Raw genomic sequence first — 23,793 nt, 5'->3', positions numbered from 1 at the left:
GTTTCAGGGGTTAAACCAAAAAAATTCAGTTCACAACGTAAACTATTTACATATTGCATGTTTTCTAGAAATGTGCAATTCCCACAGCAGTAATTGTACTTGAGGTGCCCATCATTGGCAGCCCTGTATTTTTTGCAAGAGAAGCAGTACTTAAACCCCAGGGACCTCGACTAGATCATTTTCATAAAGTCCAAATCAGTTGTTTGTTTGCTTCAAATTTGCCAGTGGATAATAACTACTAACAACTAAAACTATAACCATAACTACACAGCAAACCCTTCGTCTGGTTGACAGAAGGCAACTGAGAGGAAATGATAGCGGTCTGTGAACTCCGCCCTTTTGTATCCTTGCTGAGGCACGTGAGGAGCTGCGTGGTGTACACACACGGCAGATACTGCTGTCCAAAAGACTCTGAACTTGAGTACACGGGGTATTTGTGAACCATTAATGGAATGTGTATGTGAACAATCACTCAAGGGGAAAAAAACTATCCTTGCTTACCTTCTAAATTTTGGCTCTAGATAAACTTAAAGGACTTTTCAAATCCACTAGGTGGAGTAATTTGTCTTTTTCTGTTAAATATAGTTTTACAAATATTCCTCAAAATTAATCTCTAAAATGTAGGCAGGAATAAGTAATTATACAAATTATGAAGCAAGAATCTTGTCTTACAAACAATAATCTTACAGAGGTGTATATATTTATTAAGGCCAGAATGTAGTATGTGCTCCCTCCTCACTGAAGTTATGATTAATTAAAATAGCTACAGTCAGGAAAAGGGATCTGATTTCCAGAACATTCATAGAACCAAAGAGGGAATTCAGTAATTGCCTTGAGCCCCATAACTCCAACCTAAACCTGAATTAAATTATAGGGGGAGTCAGCTTTTATACTTTTTTAAAAATGCCTGAAGGATCAGACTTCACTCTGTAGGACTTTATTCGCTCATGCAAAAAGAAAATGGCCATTAAATAACCGGTGTTGACACTTAAATGTTTCAGTAATCAATGATTAGAATAAATTATTGAATCTGGGGTCTTTTTTTCTAGTCAGATAAAATCTGGACATTTCTATCAATTTCAAATATCAATTTTCCTGTAAAGCTTTGAGCCTGTGAATTTGTATCTATCTGTTTTAGTTCCCTTCAGGATCTGGCATAAAAGAATGACCAGTGGTGCCTTTGATTTACTAGTTCATTGTATATGGTTTATGGGGGTGGTCCTGTGGGTCCTGCTTAACATTTAGACTCAGAAGCCACAAAAAAAGTAGGAGAAAAGACCAAGTGGTGCACTCCCCTAAGAGGCTGGACTAAGCAGAACTGGCTATGAAAAAACATAGTTAACATCTCAGCTGCTATTGTCATTGCACCATTTGCCTATGTTTCCTCTTTGCGTATATTTGCACAACATATTTTATCAGTGGAGAGTTCAGGTTGCTCAAGTGCATTTCCAAAAAACAAAACTGCTAGAAAGTCAGGAAGCTACCAATTAAGCTAGCATTCACATCCACGTCAACCTCAATTCATGTTTCTTACCATCTAAATACCAAGGTACTCAAACACACTCACAGAGTGCACAAGTAGCTCTCTTTATTTTATTTATTTATATCCTGATACATCTGAGATTACCTGTAGTAGATCAGTTGGATGGTAAGGAGTGTAAGGTTATTTTACTTCCATTAGAATGTAATCAGACTATTTGCTGGTATTCATTCTAAATGATTTATTCTACTTTAAAGGGGGTGGGGAGGGAAAACCATGCCTAAACTGAGAAAACATGGAAAATTTCAGGAAATATAATTTAAGAGAAATATTACAGTAGAAATTATTTGGCATAAAAGATGAGGTTTATATGGTGTTTCTACCTGCATTTCTATATTTTACAAATGCTCAAAATATGAATGAAATGTTAATGTTTGTGCACAAACTTTTTTTAAATTATGAAATACAAGTGGTCAAGTTATCAGAGAAATGTTAATTTGGACAGATTGTTCCTAACAGCAATGGGAAAATACTACAAATGTATAATGTGGGTGAGTTTGCTTTCATAAGAGGGCCTTCATACTTGTATTTTCTTATTTTATTTTAAAAACACATCTTTTCTTTTGTATTAATGCCACTGCCTCACTTTGAAGTGTAAATATATATCTTAATGCAAAGACATACAGTTTGGACAAACACCAGGAATCACAGCAATGCTTTTAAGAAGTCAGTCATGCTGCATTCTGGTATGCAAAGGCCAGTATATGGGAAAGATGAATAGAAAGTGTGATCTAATGATCAAACACATTCTGAACATTCATAGGAAGGAAAGAAGGAAGGAAAGGAACACTGTCAAAGTATGGAGCCTTGTTTACAGAGAATAACTGAAAAAAAGCCAGACTAATTTCTCTTACCTTTTTTTCAAAGTCCATATTGCTAGAGTTGAGTGTGTACGGGCACCATTTAAAATTTAATGAGATTTCCTATTGTGCATATTCGATGACCTGCTCAAATGTTAATAACATTGAAAGATTTGTTTCAGAATGCAAACTTAGCAAAAGCAAGCATTCCTCATTGGAGGATCCTTACATGACAAGATATTTGATCTAAAAAGTTAACAATATTTTTTATTACTATTTTTTTAAAAATGTCTTCTTCATAACCAAGAGCTGAAGGGATTTTTCCCCTCAGACTTTCCAGAACAAATTTCACTTTTGGGTTGAGACAAAACATGAGATGTTCTCCAACAGCAAAATCTATCTGTAAGTTAAGATTTCATGAAAAAGAAGGGGTTAATAATGGGAATAGTTTTGCAACCACAGCCGTAGCTTTGGCTACCCGTGAATAATATATGTATTAACCACAGTTCTCAAACTGTGGCCTCTGCTCCCTGGAAGCAGAAAATGACTTCTCATTTCCATATGTTGAATTGCATTAAAAGATATTTAAAATACTTGGATAATATTACTTTTTCATGCAAACAATAGCTGCAGCTGACTCAGGGAACCGGTGGTCTGTGCAATCACAAACCAGAGGAAAGGATGTCTATGAGAAACTCTGTATTATGATACAGTCCACTCTATGAAAAAGTTTCAGAAGTCTTGTGATAGGTGCACATTTCCTATATTACACAGATGAATGTGTGTTCATAGCTTATTAGTAACTTCCATTGATTTAAACATGATTTGTGTCTCTTCATTGTCAAAACATCTGTTAATATAAATATGTATAAATCTGACATTACCACTAATATACACAGCTTTATAGGGAGAAAGATCCTCAAAGGCATTGAGGTGCCTCCCAGGGGTGTTAGTTGCCTAAGCACCTTTGAGGATCTGAGCCTTAGGGTACCATCTACACTTGGAGCTGGGGGTATGATTCCCAACTCGAGGAGACATACTCACATTAGCGCTGACTGAGCTAAGCCGCTAGAAATAACACGTAGCCATGGTAGCACTGGCGACAGGACAAGCTAGCTGACCCAAATATATACCCATCCTAGGCATGCGCTCACGGAAGCTAGCCCATCCCACCATTCATGCTGCTGTGACTACACTATTTTTAGCATGCTAGCTCAATTGGAGATAGCAGGAGTATCTCTCCGTGAGCTGGGAACCACACCCCCAGCTCCAAGCGTAGACATACCCTTAGTGCTGGATAGTCCTGTGTCCTTCAACTTTCAGTAAATATTTACAGATCACAAAGGTGTGTGTACTGATTGTGTGATAACTTGACTTACACACTTATACAAACACTGCTTTTTGCAGTGTTACAGATTATAATCTAAACAGTGTATATATCGCCCAAGTATTCAAACCAAAGCGCCTAAAGTTAGACACCTAAACCCATATTTACACACCTGAATAAAAATGGCTTGTTTTCATAGGTTCTGAGCAACTGCAGTGCACATTCACTGTAATGGCTATCAAAAGGATCACTGAAAACTCAAGCCACTGTTATTAAGGTGTTTAACTTTAGACAAAGCAATTGGAAAATTATTGCCAATGTATTTACCAAGAATAAAAGATTTAGGGGATCTAATGCCTCCCTGTAATTCACAGAGGATTGCCACAGGCTCCCACTTCAGCAGAATAGGGGAACAGATTCCTTAAAATACAGGCTACATAACAACATCAGTACTGATCACATTATACTTCCTCTCCACACTACTCCCGTTGGATACAATCTGTATAGAAAGATCGATCCAAATACTGCATTGCACATATCTGGCTGGTCTTGCAGTCCCCTTCACAGACAATGCTTTTGTCATAACTCACAATGAAATTATTGTAATATTGTTGAAACAGTTTGCTGTGTGGCACAGTGAATTGCTTTGCCATTTCATATAAATTTTCTGGCTTCAAGTCTTCAATACCATATGCTTTGGTCAGGATGTATTCTAGTTTCCAGTTTGATTCATTTTTCATGTTGGCATCTGTGAGGTTCAAATAAAACTGCCAAAGATCCTACAGGTTTAAAAAAAAAGGGGGGGCACAGTTGTATTGCTTTCTTGCTTGCTTCATTAAGTTTCTTGAATGATATATTGATTAGGAAGCTGTCACTGCTTATTATTCACAAATGAGTAAAAGGTCATGCCCCACCCCAAGAGTTGGGCTCACACATAAGCTGGCACTTGCATTGCAATAATGGTAGGGGGAGGAAAGAGAACAGAGACACAAATGAGGTAGCTACGTTATTGGAGGTGCTTTCCTTCAAAGAAGAGGGTAAACCAAAGTCCCTTATGCACATCTCTGGTGGCTGGCCAAATGAATGTTAAAACCAGATCTAGGCTACATATAGGGAGAAAAGCATAGTAAGGGCTGAACTCACTTTTCCCCAGGCACCATTTGGTGGCATATGGATAGGTGGCCAGTGGAGGCCCTGGGAAGAATGTAGGAAAATGAAGACGTGCAGGAATGAGGGTCATGTAAGAAATGGGCAGAAGATAAGCACATAAGCTTTGCCATTGACTCCAGTGAGGCCAGGATTTCACCCTGAACCTTCTGGAAGTTCTCTGAAAATGTTTTATACAGTGCCAGACTAAGTGCACCGAAGTTATAGTCTCTATCACCAAAGCTCACATGTGTCTAAAGAGACACCTATCCATACGTGCCAGGATTTTACCTGCCTTTTCCACGGCTGAACAAAAACTTTTTTCTGACTCTTATTCTGTGTTCTAGGATTTACACAGCAGAAAGAAAATGGGAAGTGGATCTTTCAGGCCCAGTAAAGGTTGCATAGTTCCTATTTGAAGATTTTTCCCTTCCTCCTCCCACCCTTCTCTGCCTATCACTGAGGAGATAGAACCCAGCACCAATCTGGCAGCAGGACACCCAGTATGAAAAAGGCTTGAGATGTAGCTATTTTAATACTTAACACTAACACAATTCTTTTAATCTTCACATACCAATAAGCTATAATGAAGAGGATCGTACTGATACAGTCTGACTCCAGGATTGTTGGACTCTCTCTGCACCACACTTTTCACTGGTGTCACAGCAGGTGCTACAAACAAAGAATTTATTGGGTTTTCTGAAAAAAAAAATTGGGAAATAATCATTCCCTTTAGGGTAAATGCTTTCAGAAATTCATTATTTACATTTGAGAGTAAAGACGACAAGATCTAGGGTGCTTGGTTTAGGTACTTTAGGGATTTTTGCACAGTGGTAGCTATATTAGTGCAACCGCCCAGCATAGAGTTGCTGTGCTGGTGCAAACCTAGATAAGTCTCACCCATATAAACTCTGCTTTACCTCAGTGCAGGGCATCTACACTGGAGACTTGCACCAGAATAGCTACATTGGCACAACAATCCAGAATGTAGCCATGTCCGACGTATCCAGTGCATTTCTGTTGTTAGCCTAGTGACAGATATGGCAATTTCCTGCACCACCTCACTGAAGAGAGACAAAGTGGGTTAAATCATTTTTCTTTTATTGGACCAACTTCTGTCGGTGAAAGAGAAGAGTTTTTGAGATTCATAGAACTTTTCTTCAGGTCTTTATTGAATTAAGTTTATGTATCATTGTGGGCCAGGGATTGTATGCAATTCCATGGGGGATGGGAACAACAGTCCTCCAAGAACTATGAATAATGTGGGAGTGAGTAGGCAAATTTACTCAGGTTATAATACCTCCAGGGAGTTACCACCACCAGGAGAGATTCATGTATACTGATTCAGACTGGATTCTCTAGAGAACCAACCATCAGAGAAAGGACTTTTGGATAAACAGCTTGAGTTTAAACTGTCCAATTCTTCCTTTTATTTTTTTAATATATTTTCTCTGTAATGCTTTTATCTTCAGAATAAATGTGCTTACTTAGAAAGAGCTGGGTGTAACTTAACTGTAGGTAATTATGCTTGCTATAGCCTCTGAGGAGAAGGCAAAGCAGACCTGCTCCAGCAGTCTGATTTGCTGGGGAACTCAATGTAAGCAGGGAGCTGCGCAGCCTGGAAATACCCTGGTCAGGAAGGAGAGAGACACATCCAGTGTTCCTTCTAATTTTTCCCATGCATGTGCAGAATTAATTTTGTTATGTGCACCAATATGGAGATGATGTATCACACATCACCTCCATATTGTTGGTGCACATAACAAAATTTAATGTGGTGGGGGTGGGGCCAAGGGGTTCAGCGTGTGGGAGGAGGCACAGGACCGGGACAGAGGCTTGGGATGCGGTGGGGTGAGGACTCCAGCTGCGGATGCGGGCTCTGGCCGAGGATGAGGGGCTCAGGGCGGGGGCAGAGGGATTTGGGGTGCAGGCTGCCTTGGGGCTACAGTGTGGAGAAAGGACTCCCCCTAGCTCTCTTTCCCTGAGCAGCACCTGGGCTGGGGGGCATGGAGGGGGGAAGGAGAATAGGCACCACTCCCTGCCACAGCAGCTCCAGACTGGAGCCGCAGGACAGGCGCTTCTTTGTGGGTTGAGCTGCAGCCGGGGAAGGGGTGCTTCTACCCTGGCAGACCCAAGCAGGGGCTGGCTTGGGGCCGGTGGGGAGAGGCGCCTCTCCCCACTGCAGCCTTGAGCGCCTGCACAGAGCTTAATAGGCTGCTGCACGGCTGCAAAGCTTCGAGGGAACTCAGGACACATCTCCACCCAAGAGAGCTGATAGCTGGGGAGCCAGAAGCCTGAGCATGAGTGCCCTTGCTGAACCATGGAAGGGGAATGCAGGTACAGGTGCCCTGATCTGTGACAAGCCTCACTAAAGGACACAGATCAGAGATATCTTCAACTTGCGTCTTACATGCAGCTTCCTTTATGTTTTTTGCATTATCAGAAATGCCAGGAGCCTACAACAATTTGCCCTGAAGCTCACCTAACCAGACTCTGAGAGAAATCCCTGCTGGCACCTGTTATGTCTACCCTGCTCTTTACAGCAAGTCAAAGGGAGGATATTTGAGGACTTTCAGTAGCTAGAATACACAGGTACATGTATTTAGAGCATCTCTATGAAGAAAGTTAGATATTCCTTTATGCAGCCAACATAACAGTGCTGAAGGCCACAAGCGAGTAGGAGCTCTGAAAGCTGAAGAACAGTGCTGGAAAGCCAGCAGACTCTTCTGAAGGAGATAAAATGGACTCTGTATCTCAATACATGGATTTTGGCTGCAAATTCCAATTGAGCTTGAATTCAGCAAAGCTTTGTCAATAAACAAATGCCTGAAATGAGAACACACTCTGAAAAGAGCAACGTTAAAAGAGCAAAGTTAGCAAGATTAGATATGCAAGTGCCTATTTTTGTCAGAGGAACAAGACAATAAAACAGATATTGAAGCAGAGTGACTTGCACAATGCAAACTGCAGTGACAAAGCAGCAAGGTTGGTCTGTCCCCCATACTGAAGTTTGGATGTATAGTCAGTTAATTAAATGTGCAGCCAGCCCTGGGAACATCATCTAGGCAAAATACTGCCTTAACAGACATGGTAAGAACAAACTCTATAAAGGTGGTTCTCTCACTTGGTGCAATTCCTTCTTATTGGGGTGTCAATGTTAAATTGGTCTATGTTAAGAGGACAGTGACTTAGAGTGCAGAGCTGATTCAATGAATTCAATTGTTTTTAGAAATTCATATAAAACCTATTATATATGTGGAGTCAATTATGGTAAGTTTATAGATACTGTAACGAACTCAGGCACTGAAGTCACCGTTTTATGGTATAGATACAAATATTTAAGCAGCGATTTCTATTAGAAACAACATCCTTTGCAGACACTCTGACTCTTAAAAAATAAGTTATTTCAGAGCACAATGCAAAACCTTCAAAGCTAGGTGCTTTGAAAAAAGAAATCACCTGATCAAGGAGATGGCACAAGCAGAGATTTCTTTTCCCAACCCCCGCCCCTTATCTTAATTAACTTTGAAGCAGCAGGGAACCCAGGAAAGAGGTTCAATAATGATGCAGGAAACACAAAAAGCAGGACATGTTTCCTTGGCCTGAGAATTCCCTTTGACATACATAACACACAATAGGAACTGGCCAGTGTAATTTGACCATGTCACTGAAAGAGAGGAGAGGAAATACTAGAGATGCTTGTCTAGGAATTATTGGCGTTCATGAGAAGTGTGACGCTTAGAAAGCCTCTTCTAATATCAGTAGAAAAGGAAAATGTGGACAGTCTGTCTTACAATACAATGCAAGGTTCTTCTGCGCAGTTCTCATTATAGGAATTTGGGGAGAACAGCATTTATACAGTGTTGTCGTAAGTGTTCAACAACCTTGATAAAAAAATAAATAAACAGCACTTTCATCCCCATTTCTTTTTAAAAATAATTCACACCAGAATTTGGCCCCAATATACACCAAAATATTCTTTTACTTGGAGTCAATCAGGAAAGGATGCAGCAAAGACACTTGTATTCTACAAACATCATTACCTTTCTCATCCAGAAGGATCATGATGCTATCTCTGTGAGTGTGTCCAAAAAACTGTCCAGCAATAACATCACTATACTTGCGAAAAATCTTTACTAATCTCTCATTGTAATATCCTCTTATGGCAGTAATGTTCCTTGTGAAAGGCAGATATCCTATTGGCACATGTCCTATCACATATACCTAAAAATCAGATAGATACAACACAATTAGCATCCTCATATGAAGCAAACATTTTCAGCTTTAGCCTAGAACTGTTTAACACTGAGTCTCATAATAATGCGATCTTTAAAAGACTTTGTCAGTCTGAACACTACAAGTTAGTTTTGTTATAAGCAAGCATGAGTAGTTAGTAACAGAGTGTAAAGTAATTATGAACCAATATGTAGTAACCTTACATCAGAAAATGAGCATAAGCAAATACATTTATTATAATATTAGGGAAGTGGCAATATTAGGGAAGTGGCAACTCTGAGAACTAAAGCTGCATACATTTCCTTTCTAAGCCTTTCTTTTTGAACATTCATTAATTTTTTGAAAAATATTTGCCATGGTGACATTTTTTAGCATTGTTCTTTGGACTAGTGTGAATATTTTGGGTAAGGCTGTACAAAAAAGATTTCAGTCATTTAGGAGACAAGGAGAGTGAAAAAAATATACTTGTTCCATTATTAAAAAAAAAAAACAAAAACAAAACTTTGTGCTGTTTTCTTGAACTGTTTTATGTTCCAAAATTGTTTGATATTTTATTGTAAGGTTTAAGAAATGGAATACGACTGTTTGATTAAATATTGTAGCAATATGTTTCCACATGGGAGACAAAACTGTATACACAATTTTAACTTTCATTCCTTTACTTCCGCATACTTAGTAACCTGAACAACAATTTGCGTATGCAATAAGGATAGAGTTTGTGAAATATAAGACATGCTTTTCATGTGTATTATCTGCTAAAGGGAAAGAATGTAATATTTGTACTTCAAGTACACGTACAAACATACCCATGTTCTTTGGTACCATGTTACAGATGCAACTTTTCAACCAAGTTCCCATTTAAATAGCAGAGATGTCCTCTGCATTAAGTCTTGTAGTTTTTTGGATAATTAATTCCATTTTGGATTTCCTGAGCTATGAAAGTACTGTAATAGTCCTTATAATGCAGACATGATTCTGATCTCACTTTCCCCAACACAGAACAGGAGTGAGGTCAGAGTTATAATGGTATTAGACCTGTATAAGTAAGACTAGAATCAGGTCTCTCTTTTCTTTCCTATTGCTCACTAGTGCATGTAGCAAGTAGCAAATATACATTTCTTAAAGCCTCTGCCCTATCAAATCAATTGAAAATTCTAAAATAGCCCTGAAACTTGATTCACTTCTTTCTCTTTTCCTTTTGCTAGCTTTCTTTCAATTTACACAAATAGATATGATGGATACTACTACTGACATTGAGTTGATTCATTGTATTCTGTGTGTAATGCCTACCTTCTCCTTCTTTTGAAGAGAGATTTCTAGTGTGCTCTCCAACCACGCTAACTGGTTGGCCGGGTCAGTTATATTCAGAGTCACATGGTTGGGACTATAATATAGATTTGTGTTCAAACTGATTATCCTGAGTGGTTGAGGGCTAACACTGGATTGAAAGAGTTGTGTATAAAAGCCACCTGTGAAAACAAGATCAACTTGATTTAGTGGAAGAATGCTTTCAAAAACACAAGTTTATCACGAAAGGACTACATTGACAATTAGAATAGTAAGACTTCTATCAACCAGATTCTGAAATGCTTACTCATATCGAGCAACACCTTATTTCTCAAGTAATCTAGTTGATTTTGCTGTATTCAATATCATTCAGAGGTGAGGAAAATGACACAGGGCACTTTTTAGGACCACTTCTACTTTTTGCCCTTTATTTGTCAATTTGCATGTGTGTATGAATTGGATAATTGCATAAGTGGTGCTAAGTGCAACAATAATATCCTAGACATTTGGGGGTATTCTCAAAATTAGCATTGTGTGAGTTCACTGATTTTCCTGTAGCTACAGGATGTCTGATTTCCAAAACAGAGATCCAATTAAAGAAAAATACAATGTTTTTTCCATCCATTCTGGCTCATGAAAGGAAGCCTATGTTATGCAGTAGTGTGAAAAAATTAACCCACAACTCTGGCCAAACCTCTATAGCAGCGGTGGGCAAACTTTTTGGCCCAAGGGCCACATCAGGGTGTGAAACTGTATGGAGGGCCCAGTAGGGAAGGCTGTGCCTCCCCAAACAGCCTGGCCCCATCCCCTCCCACTTCCTGCCCCCTGACTGCCCCACCTCAAAACCCACAACCCATCCAATCCCCGCTGCTCCTTGTCCCTTGACCGCCCTCTCCCAGGACCCCTGCCCCTAACTGCACCCTGGGATCCCAGCTCTTATCCAACCCCCCCACTCCCTGTCCCCTTATGGCCCCAACTCCTATTCAGACCCCCGCAACCTGACAGGCCCCCCGGGGACTCCCATGCCTATCCAACCCCCCCTTTTCCCCATCCCCTGACCACCCCGCCCCATCCAACCGCCCCCTGCTCCCTGTCCCCTGACTGCCCCCCGGAACCTCCTACCCCTTATCCAACCCCCCTGCTCCCTGCCCCCTTACCCTTACCATGCTGCTCAGAACAGCAGGACCTCACAGCCACGCTGCTGTGCTGCCCAGCAGGAGCGGTGGGCTAGAGTGCAGGTGGCATAGCGAATTGATGCTGCCGGGGGGGGGGGGGGCCTAGCCTCCCCGACCGGGAGCTCAAGGGCCGGGCAGGACGGTCCCATGGGCCGCATGTGGCCCACAGGCCATAATTTTCCCACCTCTGCTCTATAGCATACAGTAGAACCTCAGAGTTACGAACACCAGAGTTATGAACTGACCAGTCGACTACATACCTCATTTGGAACCAGAAGTATGCAATCAGGCAGCAGCAGAGACCAAAAAAACAAAAAACAAAACCAAATACAGTACACTACTGTGTTAAATGTAAACTACTAAAAAAATAAAGGGAAAGCAGCATTCTTCTTCTGCATAGTAAAGTTTCAAAGCTGTAGTAAGTCAATGTTCAGTTGTAAACTTTTGAAAGAACAACCATAACATTTTGTTCGGAGTCGTGAACATTTCAGAGTTATGAACAACCTCCGTTCCCGAGGTGTTCCTCCTAACTCTGAGGTTCTACTACAGATGTTGTGGAGCGGATCCCTTGGCTAGTATACCTCCACTGACTTCAATTAACACCAGCTGAGGATCTGCCCCTCTGTGTGTTATTTTTCCATGAGAGTCTCTCTCTTCCCTTCTTGCTCTCAAGTTCCAAACTCTTCCTTGATAGTTATGGTCTTATTTTAGATTGTGAACTCTTCCATGAAGAGAGTGAGTCTCTTATGTTTGAACAAAGCTTACAACATTGTAAGTGCGACCCAAAGCAGGGAATTATTATTATACTAGAACAAGAATAAAGTCTCTCTACAAGATTAACTGTAGACAGGAATTGCTATATAGCAAATATCAGTAACTCTTTTACCTCTGGAGAAACTGGGCCAGATGCTCTATTGCACTGATTCATCCTTGCAGTTTAGTGAAGTAGAGAAGGAAAATCTATAGAACTGTCAGTCCTCTCAGCATTAGTTTTATAAAATGTAGCTACTATATTTTACCTTTCTTGAAGGTACTGATTGCCTCATCAGTTAGCCAAGGTTTCCAAAAATTTGCTACTGCACTGTAAACTTCATTAGCAGATACAGGCAGCTGATCCTGCCAAAAAACAGAACTTTCATCACTCTGACACACAAATTCATGGATTTTTAAAGCCAGAAGGGACTATCTGGTCTGATCTCCTGGAAAACATAGGCCGTAGAATCTCATCAAGTTACTTCTGTAGAGTAGTAAGGAGTGGGAGCTTAAGGTACTTTTCTGACTACAAGATATCACTGATGACCAGTGCAGCTCTGGAAATTCCTTTCACAGTAACAGAAAGATATGTGGTACATGCAACAAATGGCCCTACTTACATGCAAAGCCTAAAGATCCTTTGTCCACAGACCTTGAGACAAGAGACTTTACCCCAAGTGCCGACACAGTTTAATTTTTTACATTTTATTTCAACAAATCTGAAAACCACCATAATGCTATTTCCCCCAGCCCTCTTTTGCTCCCAAGCTAAAAACGTAAACAGGTTTTTTTTAGGGGAAAAAACTTTCCATCTTCTGTTTAAGTTTGATGAGAGAGTTCTCTAATCAGGTTTTGCTGAGGCACTTGAGCATTCCTTGGGTCAGATGAAAGTGTAGGAGTCCTAGTTAAAGATGTTGATAAAACTTTTTCACATAAAAGTCAAAACCAAAATGTTTTCACATAAAATGTCAAAACCCCTCCCCCCATCCCAGAATAGCCTAGTGGTTAGGGCACTCTCCAGGGCTGTCAGAGGTCCAGGTTCAAATAATCAGAACCAAACACCTGAATTTCAGTCAGAACTGAATGTGAAGTCTCTTTTCTATGGCATTTAACACCACTAGTAAATGAGTGCCAGAAAAATTTAAAGCAATAGGATTAGGGCTTAACAACTCAGTTGCACAAAAAATTTCAAAGTTTCAAAATTTGTTTTTCTTTTTGAGGCAGGATGAAAATGACACCTTTCTGATTCACAAAACATTTTGTTTTTGACTCTAATGGACAGGAGGAAATAGTATTATGGTGGTTTTCAGATTTGTTCAAATAAAAGTAAAAATTAAACTTTGTAGGCCCTTGAGGTAGACACTCTTGTTTCAAGGTCTGTGGACAAAGCATCTTTCAGTCTTTGCATGTATGTACAGCTATCAAAAATCAATCTATATCTTTTTGTTGCATGTATCACATATGTTTCTGTTTTTGTGAAAGGAATTTCCAGAACTGCACAGGTCAAATATATAGTTTGTGATCATCCAACAGATATGCTTAAATCTAGCACCAGATTTGAGGCTGAATTGTGGGTTCAAGGAGGCTTCGATCTGGCTCCCAAACAGAGGGTCGTGTTCTGTGTACATTTGGATTACACACTAAATTAGGAAGCCTGTTCTAATTGGAGCTACCAGGTAGGCTTGTGCAAGAGGGCCAATGTGACAACAAAGACTGAAAGACTATTCAACGATATATTAATCTATTGATATTTTCCACATATTTTGCAACAAGAAAAGGACCAAAGATCAATAAGTAGCTTTACTCAATCAGTTGGTGTTCAGCATATTGGGGCATATTTCCCTCCTGCTTTTGGACTGCAACAGCAGCTATATGTGCTGTGCCACATCAATGTCAGTTTATGGCAATAGTGCCAATAGTAAGTAAGTGCTTATACAAATATAGCCCATACAAACCTGCAACACCCTCACATTTTGTACAGACAGTGTCTCTCTTGTATACTCCCACATGATTCAAACTATGGGGAGAAAACATGGCAATTCTGCACATCAATGAAGTCTGATATTTCAAAACAAAATGCCATATAATAAATACTCACGTTTTAGAATGCAAAGCTGAGGGAAATAGGTGCAGTTTCACTTTAAACAGCAAACAAGTTTTTGGAGCATGATATTTATCTGTCCTAGTTTACTATATTTCAATTTGTTATATTGCATATGCTTTACAAATACAACTCACATTCACCATACAGGGTGCCCATTAGATAAATGCTAATGTCTGCACTGAGAATTTACATCAGTCGATGTAAATGAGAATATCTGTATGAAGCTATCTTCCTCTAGATCTCAGGAGGTTGCTGCATGTCAGTTATTGTCCCTAAATGCTGATAGTCCTTTAAAAAAAAAAAAAAACAAAAAAACAAAACCACAAATCTGAACTAAATTTCATTTAAGCAAAGGGGAGAAACAGATGTAACTATACATTATATTAACCCCTCTCCCCGCGTTAGGGCTAATGGACATACAGAATGCTGCTTGTGGGGAAAAAGGACTGTTTAGAGTGTGGGAGGATCTTACAGAGTCCTAGCTAATATTTAAAAACAAATTGCTGCAACTGATCTGCTTACAAAAGATCTACCTCTGCCCCTGAGATCAGGTGGGAGAATTTGGCCCTTACTCCTTTGAACTGCTGGATTAACTTTGAAATATGTTTAGTGAATACGTTCAGTTTCTAGTGTTCACTATGTTTTCATCTATGCCAAGAACAAACATTGCTAACACAATGTGGAAGTCAGAAAGGCATTGGGCCAGACTGGAATGAACTATGGGACCAATAACTTGTCAGTGGAAATATCTGTAGCAGTCCCAAACAAGACCAAAAACTACTAATGCAATTTTTGATATTAGTGAAGGAATTAGTGATATTAGAGGGATTTTATATTGTCAGTTGTTTTTGTTTTATGTCACCATTAGAAAGCAGAGGAAATTAATTACAAAAAATGTACACAGTCCTGATCCAATGTCCAGTGAAGTCAATGGACACACTCCCAATGAGCTTTTAAGCAGGCCTTGAATATTACTGGCACACTGACAGATCCCATTAAAGATGCCATCTATAGTACTGAGCTCAAATATTACATACATATGCATGATTTACCCAGCATAAAAAAAATGAATTTTAGATAAATTGTGTATATGAGGTAGTGGTTTCATGATTTGTAAGCATCCAATTTATCTAAGTCAGTTTGCAATACCATAGGTCAATAGAAAGATTTGATCCGACATCAACATTAGTTCAGGTAACTTTACACACAGAGAACGTTGTACTTCACATCACTGTAGTTTGGAAATATTTACACTCTTGAAGATCTAGGTGTAAACGGGACAATCATAGGATACTGCCTCCAGTATACACACACACACACAAAATTTCATTTTTATTGCAGTGTTCCAGCTCTTTTAATTAGACTCAGCCATTCTGGTAAAGAAGCCCATCTGCTCATATTCCTAAAAACTCATTTTACCTGTGGCCAGTAGTCGTGATTACCCAAAGCAGGAAACACCTGGAGATCTGGAAAGAAACTTTGAATGGTGGAAGTCATATTGCCAATAACATTAATGACCATCTTTGTAGAGAGTTCCTCCACTGGAACATGAGGTGGGCTATCCCTAAAAAGAAGAGAACTTCATAAGTGTCAAAGTAGTTATAACACTGTAAAAAACTACTCATTTGTTGTTCTGAACAACTCTGCCAAGGGGCACCTAAATTCTGGCCTAGAATACTGCTACAGAACTCAAATAAAAAGCTAGTGCATTGTCTGAGAGGGTCCCTGCCAAGTCCCTCCTTCCCCCCTTTATAAATAGGTTCCATGTTTAACAGAGAATCCCATGATAAATACTTACCACTATTAAGACTTCTCATAATCAAACCAACCCACTCAGAGTTGATACGTAATCTGGATTTCATTGCTTCACTCCCCTCCCTCCCATAAGACATTTAATGGGGGAGGGGTTATTTATTTATTTCCCTTCCATTCTGTTGAAAATAAACTGCAGTGGGTTAATCTAGTCTGTTTATATATACACACTTGTCAACACCCTACCCCTGTATTTATATAGTGCGTTTTAGCTCGAAAGACCCTGAAACACAAAGACAAACCAGTAATCATAGGCATCACTACCCATCACTAAAATAAATACCCATCACTAAAAATAAAGCATCCACTAATTTACACTGAAGAGGGAATTGTAGGTAGGTAGAATGTGGTATTTTGGCTAGGACACCAAACTAATCACCTCGAGTTCTTACCGAAAATACCACGATAGTCCTGTTTAACTACTGACATGGCCCCCATCACCACAGTGTTCAAATGCTTCATAAGCATTTATCATCACAGCATCCCAGGATAATGGGAAGTATCATTACCCCCATTTTACAGATGGGGAACTGAGGCACAGACAGAGTAAATGTCTTGCCCGGGATCAACATAGGAATTGAACCCTGCTCTCCTGTATCCCAGGCCAGTGTCTCAACCACAGGAGCAGCCTTTGTTGATGATAAGTGGGCAGGTTTGTTCTAATTCTCGTCAAAAAGAGAGCACCACCACCAGCACAATGCTGAGTTATCAATTCAGTACTGACTCAAAGAGGAGAGGGGTTCCTCCTGAATTTTCCTTAGAACCTGATTTTTTCTTGAAAGTCTCCCATCTGAGTAGTAGCTAGGCCTGACCCAGTCCTGTTCACCACATAAGTATAAACCCAATATGCAGATTCAAACCAAAGACTGCCGGGTCCTTCAGTTGTTAAGAGACGCTGAGGGCAGCATTATAAAACAGATATCTTTTTTAACCAGCCACACCACACAATAAAGGACAGAGAAGTACTGCAGATAGAGAAAATGTAGCAGATGAAAATCACATAGGAAGTTACCATGGAAACAGGAAGGTCTGACTGGGTTCAGGTACCTATAGGTCTCCCCTTTAGGAGTCTGTGACTAGAGGTATCCAGTGATCAGACAGCCTTCTCAAACCAAAAAGTGTTATTTATTTTGTCAATGGGAACAATGCACTTAGAGAAAAAATATTTTAAAATAGTCTATATGCGTGTGTCTGACCTAAAGGCTTACCATCATCTGATGGTAACCTGGCAAGCCTAACTTCTTCAGACTCCCCAGTGGGTACCTTTGTCTCAGCCTGGTTCGCACAAACTACTCCACTCATGCTTGCGAGTGTGTTTCTTTTTAAACCTTCCAAAGTTCTTTTGATCACCTATGCTCCTGGGTCTCTTCCTATCCTGGCATTATTGTCTCTTAACACCCTCAAGAGTTTGCAGAGAAGTGGCTTCTTTTGAGTCATTCTTTTTCATAGATTCTTAGAGTTTAAAGTCAGATGGGACTATTAAATCATCTAGCCTGACCTCCTGTATAACACAAGCCATTAAATTTCACCCATTTATCCCTGTATTAAGTGTATTAAGCCCAATAACTTGTGTTTGGCTAAAGCACAGAAAGGCATCCAGTCTCCAAAAGATGGAGAATCCACCACTTTCCTTGGCAGTTTGGTCCAGTGGCTATTCACCCTTGTTAAAAATTTGTTCTTTATTTCTTCTTCCCCTCTTGCTTGTTTTTGCCAACAGCCAATATTGAACTATACAAATATATTTATACAGTAAACATCCCAATAACCAGGTCAACATACAATATGAATAAATTATTCCACTGCACTTACAAATCTTAAGCATTCAGTCAGTCTTGCAACTTGTTAGTAGGGATGTCAAATGATTAAAAAAATAATTGCAATAATCAATTAAAAAATAATCACCATTAATCACAGTTTTAATCACACTGTTAAACAATAAAAGATACCAATTTAAATTCAACATGGAAGCATGTCCTCTGGAATGGTGGCCAAAGCACAAAGGAGCATATGAATGTTTAGCATATCTGGCACATAAATACCTTGCAACAACAGTACCATGTGAACGCATGTTCTCACTTTCAGGTGACATTGTAATTAAGATGCAGGCAGCATTATCTCCTGTAAATGTACACCAACTTGTCTGTTTTAGCGACTGGCTGAACAAGAAGTAGGACTGAGTGGACTTGTAGGCTCTAAAGTTTTACATTGTTTTGTTTGAGTGCAGCTATGTAAAAAAAAGTTCTACATTTGTAAGTTGCATTTTCACAATAAAGAGGAACTACAGTACTTGTAGGAGGTGAATAGAAAAATACTACTTCTTGTGTTTATCTTTTTAGTGCAAATATTTTTAATAAAGTGAGCACTGTACACTTTATATTCCATGCTGTAATTGAAATCAATATTTGAAAATGTAGAAAAAGTCCACAAATATAATAATATTTAAATTGGTATTCTATTTTTAACTGTGTGATTAAAATTGTGATTAATCATGAATATTTTTAATTTAATTAAATTGTTTTGCATTAATCACTTGATTATAGCCCTACTTGATAGTAATTCAGACAATGCAAATGGAGCAGACAGAAGCAGCATTTACAAGGCATCAGACTCAAATGTATTGCTGCATACAGAAACAAATGTTTGAGTATTAAAACTAGTGCACTATGGTCTTCCAACTCTTCAAAGTGTTTCACTAACAGGGTAGCTATTGACTGACTCGATTACTTACCCTGTCCATATCATGAAGGAAGCTTGTTGTTCAGACTCTTTCATGTACTTAAAGGCTGATAAAATAAGTTGATATGGAGAATCACAGAAAAAATCTCCAAAAGGCCCAGGGTTGGAGGCATTAGCCCCTTTGGAAGAAGAACAAACTTTGGTGTGATCGCCAGTGATGTGGTAAGTAGGGTCTAAATGCAAGTCGGATACATGCCAGAACTGCCCTGTTTTTAGAAAACAAACAGTAATGAAAATGACTATTTCTTGCCAAGGTACTGAGTTTCTCCTTACAGTCTGCATTAAGGTTGAGTCAACATCATCCTCTTTTGCCCATGCTTCACAAATCTATTTATCAACTGAGACTGAGAAACTAGCCTTGGTGAATGTGGGGTCTAAGCCATCAAGTTCTCCCAAATTTAAGCTTTCATTTTAAAAACTAAGTTTCTTGTCTTCATGATTACAACGACAACTTGTAAATGTGAACTGAACGTACAAGATGCAGTGTTGTAATCCTAAATCTGCAGACTGCTCCGGTGCGTCTGTTGCCCCTCAAAGTTTTGCTAAGCAGGAGCAGAGTAAACTTAACAAACCTGTGATCAGTTCCACTGCTGCTGGTTCATGAGCCTGTGTGAGTGGTTTGAAACTGCCAAGAATCGCATCCATTTCATTCTGTTGCCTCTGCTTGGGAAAGCTGTAAGCATGGGCAGCAGAAAATGACCTCAAATTGGAGGATGAGATGGGGTGGAGTGATGGAGACCCTCCTTATTTACCACTAGGTGTGGGGAAAGAAAGAAAGCACCTCTCCCTTCCAACAGCTAGAGGAGGATGGAGTTTCAATTTTTTCAGACATATACTATTCAAAAGTGGATAGGAAAGATGATGCCTCCTGTTAGGGTCCAGAAACAACCTTCTCCCCAGCAGCTGTGATAACAGGCAGCCTAGACTTCTTACCAGCGCATGGAGGCTCTACCAGACTTATCTTTTCTATCTGTCTCTAGCTACTAGGTGTCTGGTAAGTTTTCAACTGCTGTTCCTGAGCACTAAGCAGAGACAAGCACCCAATGGACTTTAGGTGCATATTAAACTAAAAGATGAATTACAAAGTTACATATTATAGGAATACTGACCTTCAGATTTCGGATATGATAATAAATAGCCCTTTCAAGCTGTAGATTTCAACACACTTTACAAAAGAGAAAATTATCTCAGTTATACAAAAGGGAAATTGAGGCATAGAGGCAAAGTGATTGGTCACACAGCCTGACAATGGCAGAGCAGGGAACAGAATCCCAATCAGACTCATCCTAGCATGCTTTAACCAGAAACTTATTTCAGGAACTTAAAAAGAAGATGTGAACATTTGAAAATTGTAATATTGCAATTTCTGCTAATGGTTGCAAGATTTGTTTTCTGGAAACTTGCAGAGGTTTGCATTTGAAATGCATGAGTCACAGAAAATGAGTATGGAGCAATAGTTCTTTTAAAACATGTATATAACTGGAAAAAATAAAATCACACATAGAAAATGTGGAGTTTGCTTTGCTGACCAAAGGCAAAACACAAGTTAATGTTTATTATACCAGCGTAAATACATAAATTTCAGACATATTGCATGTTTAAATAATGCAGAGCCTAGCCTGAACCACACATCATGCAGACAACATAACCTATACTCAGCTTTGGAAAGATTAGATTTTTTTATTGGTAAATGTCAGTAACATCAATTTCACTGTACACACACACACACACACACACACACACACACACAACCAAAAAAATCCCCAATCTGGTTGTTCCATCTCAAAAAAGATATATTGGAATTGGAAAAGATATAGAAAAGGGCAACAAAATGTTTAGAGGTATGGAACAGCTTCCATATGAGGAGAGATTAATAAGACTGGAACTTTTCAGCTTGGAAAAAGGACAACTGAGGGGGGATATGATAGAGATCTGTAAAATCATGACTGGTGGGGAGAAAGTAAATAAGGAAGTGCTCTTTCTCCTTCTCATAACACAAGAACTAGAGGTCACCAAATTAAACTAATAGGCAGCATGTTTAAAACAAATAAAAGGAAATATTTCTTCACACAATGCATAGTCAACCTGTGGAACTCTTTGCCAGAGGATATTGTGAAGGCCAAGAAACTGGAATGGATGACGGGGATGGATCACTTGATGATTACCGTTCTGTTCGTTCCCTCAGAAGCACCTCTCATTGGCTGCTGTCAGAAGACAGATTATTGGGCTAGATGGACCATTAGTCTGACCCAGTATGGCTGTTCTTATGTTCATCAATATTAGTCACAAATTTACAGATAAGAAAAGTAAGAAAAATGCTACTTGAGAAGATATTAAGAGATTGATTTAAGGATATTTACTTTGTATATTTTGACATGTGACGGTCACAATTTGTGTTTGGATGCTTATAAAGCTTTAAGATTTTGAATCTTAAATGTCTACTATCATTAAATAATTGTGTGATCCCCCATTGTCAGACACGCACCCCGAATAACTTCCCCAAACTGTGACAATTTAGATCAATAACAATTGGGGGATGGGGGGGGGAAATGTTTAAAAATAAACATTGATCTTCTCCCTTATATAGCATTTAAAAGAAAAACAAAACAAAGCAGAGCTCTGCCCAGCCTCCGTGTAGCATGCTCTGCTCAGGTGAGGCGCCGATTGATCTGGGAGAGTGCTGGGAGTCACACAAATGCCTCCGCCTTGGGCACGGAAGTCAACAGCAGGGCACTGCACGTTTGGTGAAGAATAAAGCAAAGTGGGGGGGGGGGAGGGAGCGAAGAGCAAGGAAAGGGGCGGGGGGGGGGCGGGCAGGGAAGTTTCTGGAGATTTAGAGCCAGGCGCAAAGGGAGGCTGAGGACATAGGAAAGCAGGGGAGGGACGGTGGCAGTGCCGCAGAGGCAGGGGCAAGCCACACGGGAGGGGTGGATGTAAAGCTTGCCCAGGCTGAGGTGCCTCCAGTGAGGCACCTAAGGGGGGGGGTCCCTAGCCCCCCCCCCGCAGCAGGGGCCCAGAGGAGAGCTCCGTCTGCCTCTCATGCTCAGCGTGGGCTTTGCAATTAATCAGCAGCCGGGGGGGTGAAGGGGGAGGGGGGGGCAGGAACAAGCCCGGCTGGCTGGAGCTACGGACTGGCCCCTCCTTTGTGTCGGGGTCGCTGCCGGTCGGGAGGGTCTGGCTGCAGGCGACAACCCCACCGAGCCGGGGCCCCCGCCCTACTTCTTCTGGGCTGAGACGAGCCCGGCGGCCGCCCCGCAGCGCCCAGCCAGACTCACCCACGGCCGAGGGCCCTGCCGGGGCGGCGGCGCCCGGGGCCGGCGAGCAGCGCGGCGGCGGCGGCGGCGGCAGCAGCAGCAGCAGCGCCAGGGTGAGCGCGCAGCGCCCGCCCGCCGGCTCCATGCCCCGCCAAGCCGCCCCGGGCCAGGCGCCTCCCACGGGAGCGGCCGCGGGCGGGGGAAGGAAGGGGAGCGGGGGCAGGTCACGTGGCCCCCTGCCTGTCCTGCCGCCTCGCACTGGGCCCGGCTGCTCCACGCTGGTGGTTGGCCCCTGGGGGCGTGTCTGCACTGTACCTTGCACCCAGGCTCCGATGCGGGTCTGAGCCCCCGCTGCCCCCTCTTCGCTCCGCACACAAACGAGTCCGAGCCCGCAGGACCTGGGTCCTAGGACCCTGCTGGTCAGAGCTTGAGTCCAAGGGTGACTGGGTCCAGGGCCTTCCCTTCTGCAGGGTGGGCGCAGTCCTGAGTCGGAAGCTCTGCACAGAGCAGTATGGATGCATTAGCATGACTGTGAGACCCAGGTCCAGCCGTTGTAAACCCACCTTTACAGTGCAGCGTGGATGCTCAAGCGTGGACTTGGAAACCCCAAATCCACAAGTGCAGGTCCCACAGACCCAGGCTTGGGGCGGCGTGTAGACATACTCTTAGAGGTAGGAACTGTTGTCCAAAGAGCAGTGGGGCCCCTTTCACTCAAAGCCAAGACTGACAATAAGAAAACTCACCTGTTGTAACTAGGAAAAAGAAAAGGAGGACTTGTGGCACCTTAGAGACTAACAAATTTATTTGAGCATAAGCTTTCGTGAGCTACAGCTCACTTCATCGGATGCATCTGATGAAGTGAGCTGTAGCTCACGAAAGCTTATGCTCAAATAAATTTGTTAGTCTCTAAGGTGCCACAAGTACTCCTTTTCTTTTTGCAAATACAGACTAACACGGCTGCTACTCTGAAACCTGTTGTAACTAGGGTGTTTTATCTCCCCTAGGACAATTGGCAGGAGAGCCAAAGTCCACGTGTCAGAGAGAGACAATCACACCTTTAGGGATGGAAGAGCCCAATGAGATCAACCAGCCCTCTGCCCGGAGGTCACTGCCGGAGTGCAGTGCTCTCCGTTAGCTAGTGTACAAGAGATGGGCCTTACAGCACTTGCCTAGGACAGTTATTAGCAGAGCTCATTGTCACAGCCTTCTATTATTAGGGCGTATTCTGCACTGCATGCATCCAGAAACCTGACATGTAGGGAAGCCTGCTGGAGTTACAGTGCAGAACAGACTAAATATATCTGAGGTATAAGATTACAAGTGCCTTAGAAAGAGGAATATGGTCGTACTGCATAGTTAGGAGAGTTGAGTTGTGTTCTTGTTCCTGAGTCTGACTCTCACCCGGTGGCCTTAGGCAAATCATTTTGACTCAGTGCCTCAGTTTCTCCATCTGTGAAATAGGGCTAATGATACTTTCCTTTGTAAAGTGGCTTGAGATCTGTGGATGAAAAGTGCTATGCAACAGTGAAGTAATATTATTAGCAGTGTAATAGACAGAATTTGGTCCTAGGTTCCAGCTACAAACAAAGGGCCCAATTCTGCAAACACTTGGGCATATGTATA

General features: G+C 41.1%; 1 protein-coding gene across 2 annotated transcripts in view; it reads right to left on the bottom strand.

Annotated features, from left to right (window-relative positions):
* SMPDL3A (sphingomyelin phosphodiesterase acid like 3A) overlaps positions 1-22,342 on the bottom strand; it is a 31,860-nt gene extending 9,518 nt beyond the window's left edge. The window contains exons 1-8 of one of the 2 annotated variants that reach the window (XM_038397642.2): positions 19,489-19,897; positions 18,909-19,122; positions 15,788-15,932; positions 12,531-12,627; positions 10,340-10,518; positions 8,857-9,037; positions 5,388-5,512; positions 1,569-4,446 (exon numbers count right to left, since the gene is read on the bottom strand). In XM_038397642.2, coding sequence (XP_038253570.2) covers positions 4,147-4,446; positions 5,388-5,512; positions 8,857-9,037; positions 10,340-10,518; positions 12,531-12,627; positions 15,788-15,932; positions 18,909-19,122; positions 19,489-19,561 — 1,314 coding nt within the window. In that variant the 5' untranslated portion in view covers positions 19,562-19,897 and the 3' untranslated portion in view covers positions 1,569-4,146. Of the gene's footprint in view, positions 1-1,568; positions 4,447-5,387; positions 5,513-8,856; positions 9,038-10,339; positions 10,519-12,530; positions 12,628-15,787; positions 15,933-18,908; positions 19,123-19,488; positions 19,898-22,191 lie in introns of those variants that run through there. The other variant, XM_043510896.1, reaches the window with a different exon arrangement.
* Positions 22,343-23,793: the final 1,451 nt, after the last annotated feature.

This window comes from Dermochelys coriacea, chromosome 3 (genome assembly GCF_009764565.3).
Source record: "Dermochelys coriacea isolate rDerCor1 chromosome 3, rDerCor1.pri.v4, whole genome shotgun sequence".
In the NCBI taxonomy this organism is placed as follows: domain Eukaryota; kingdom Metazoa; phylum Chordata; order Testudines; family Dermochelyidae; genus Dermochelys; species Dermochelys coriacea.
This window is presented reverse-complemented; position numbering and strand designations above follow the sequence as displayed.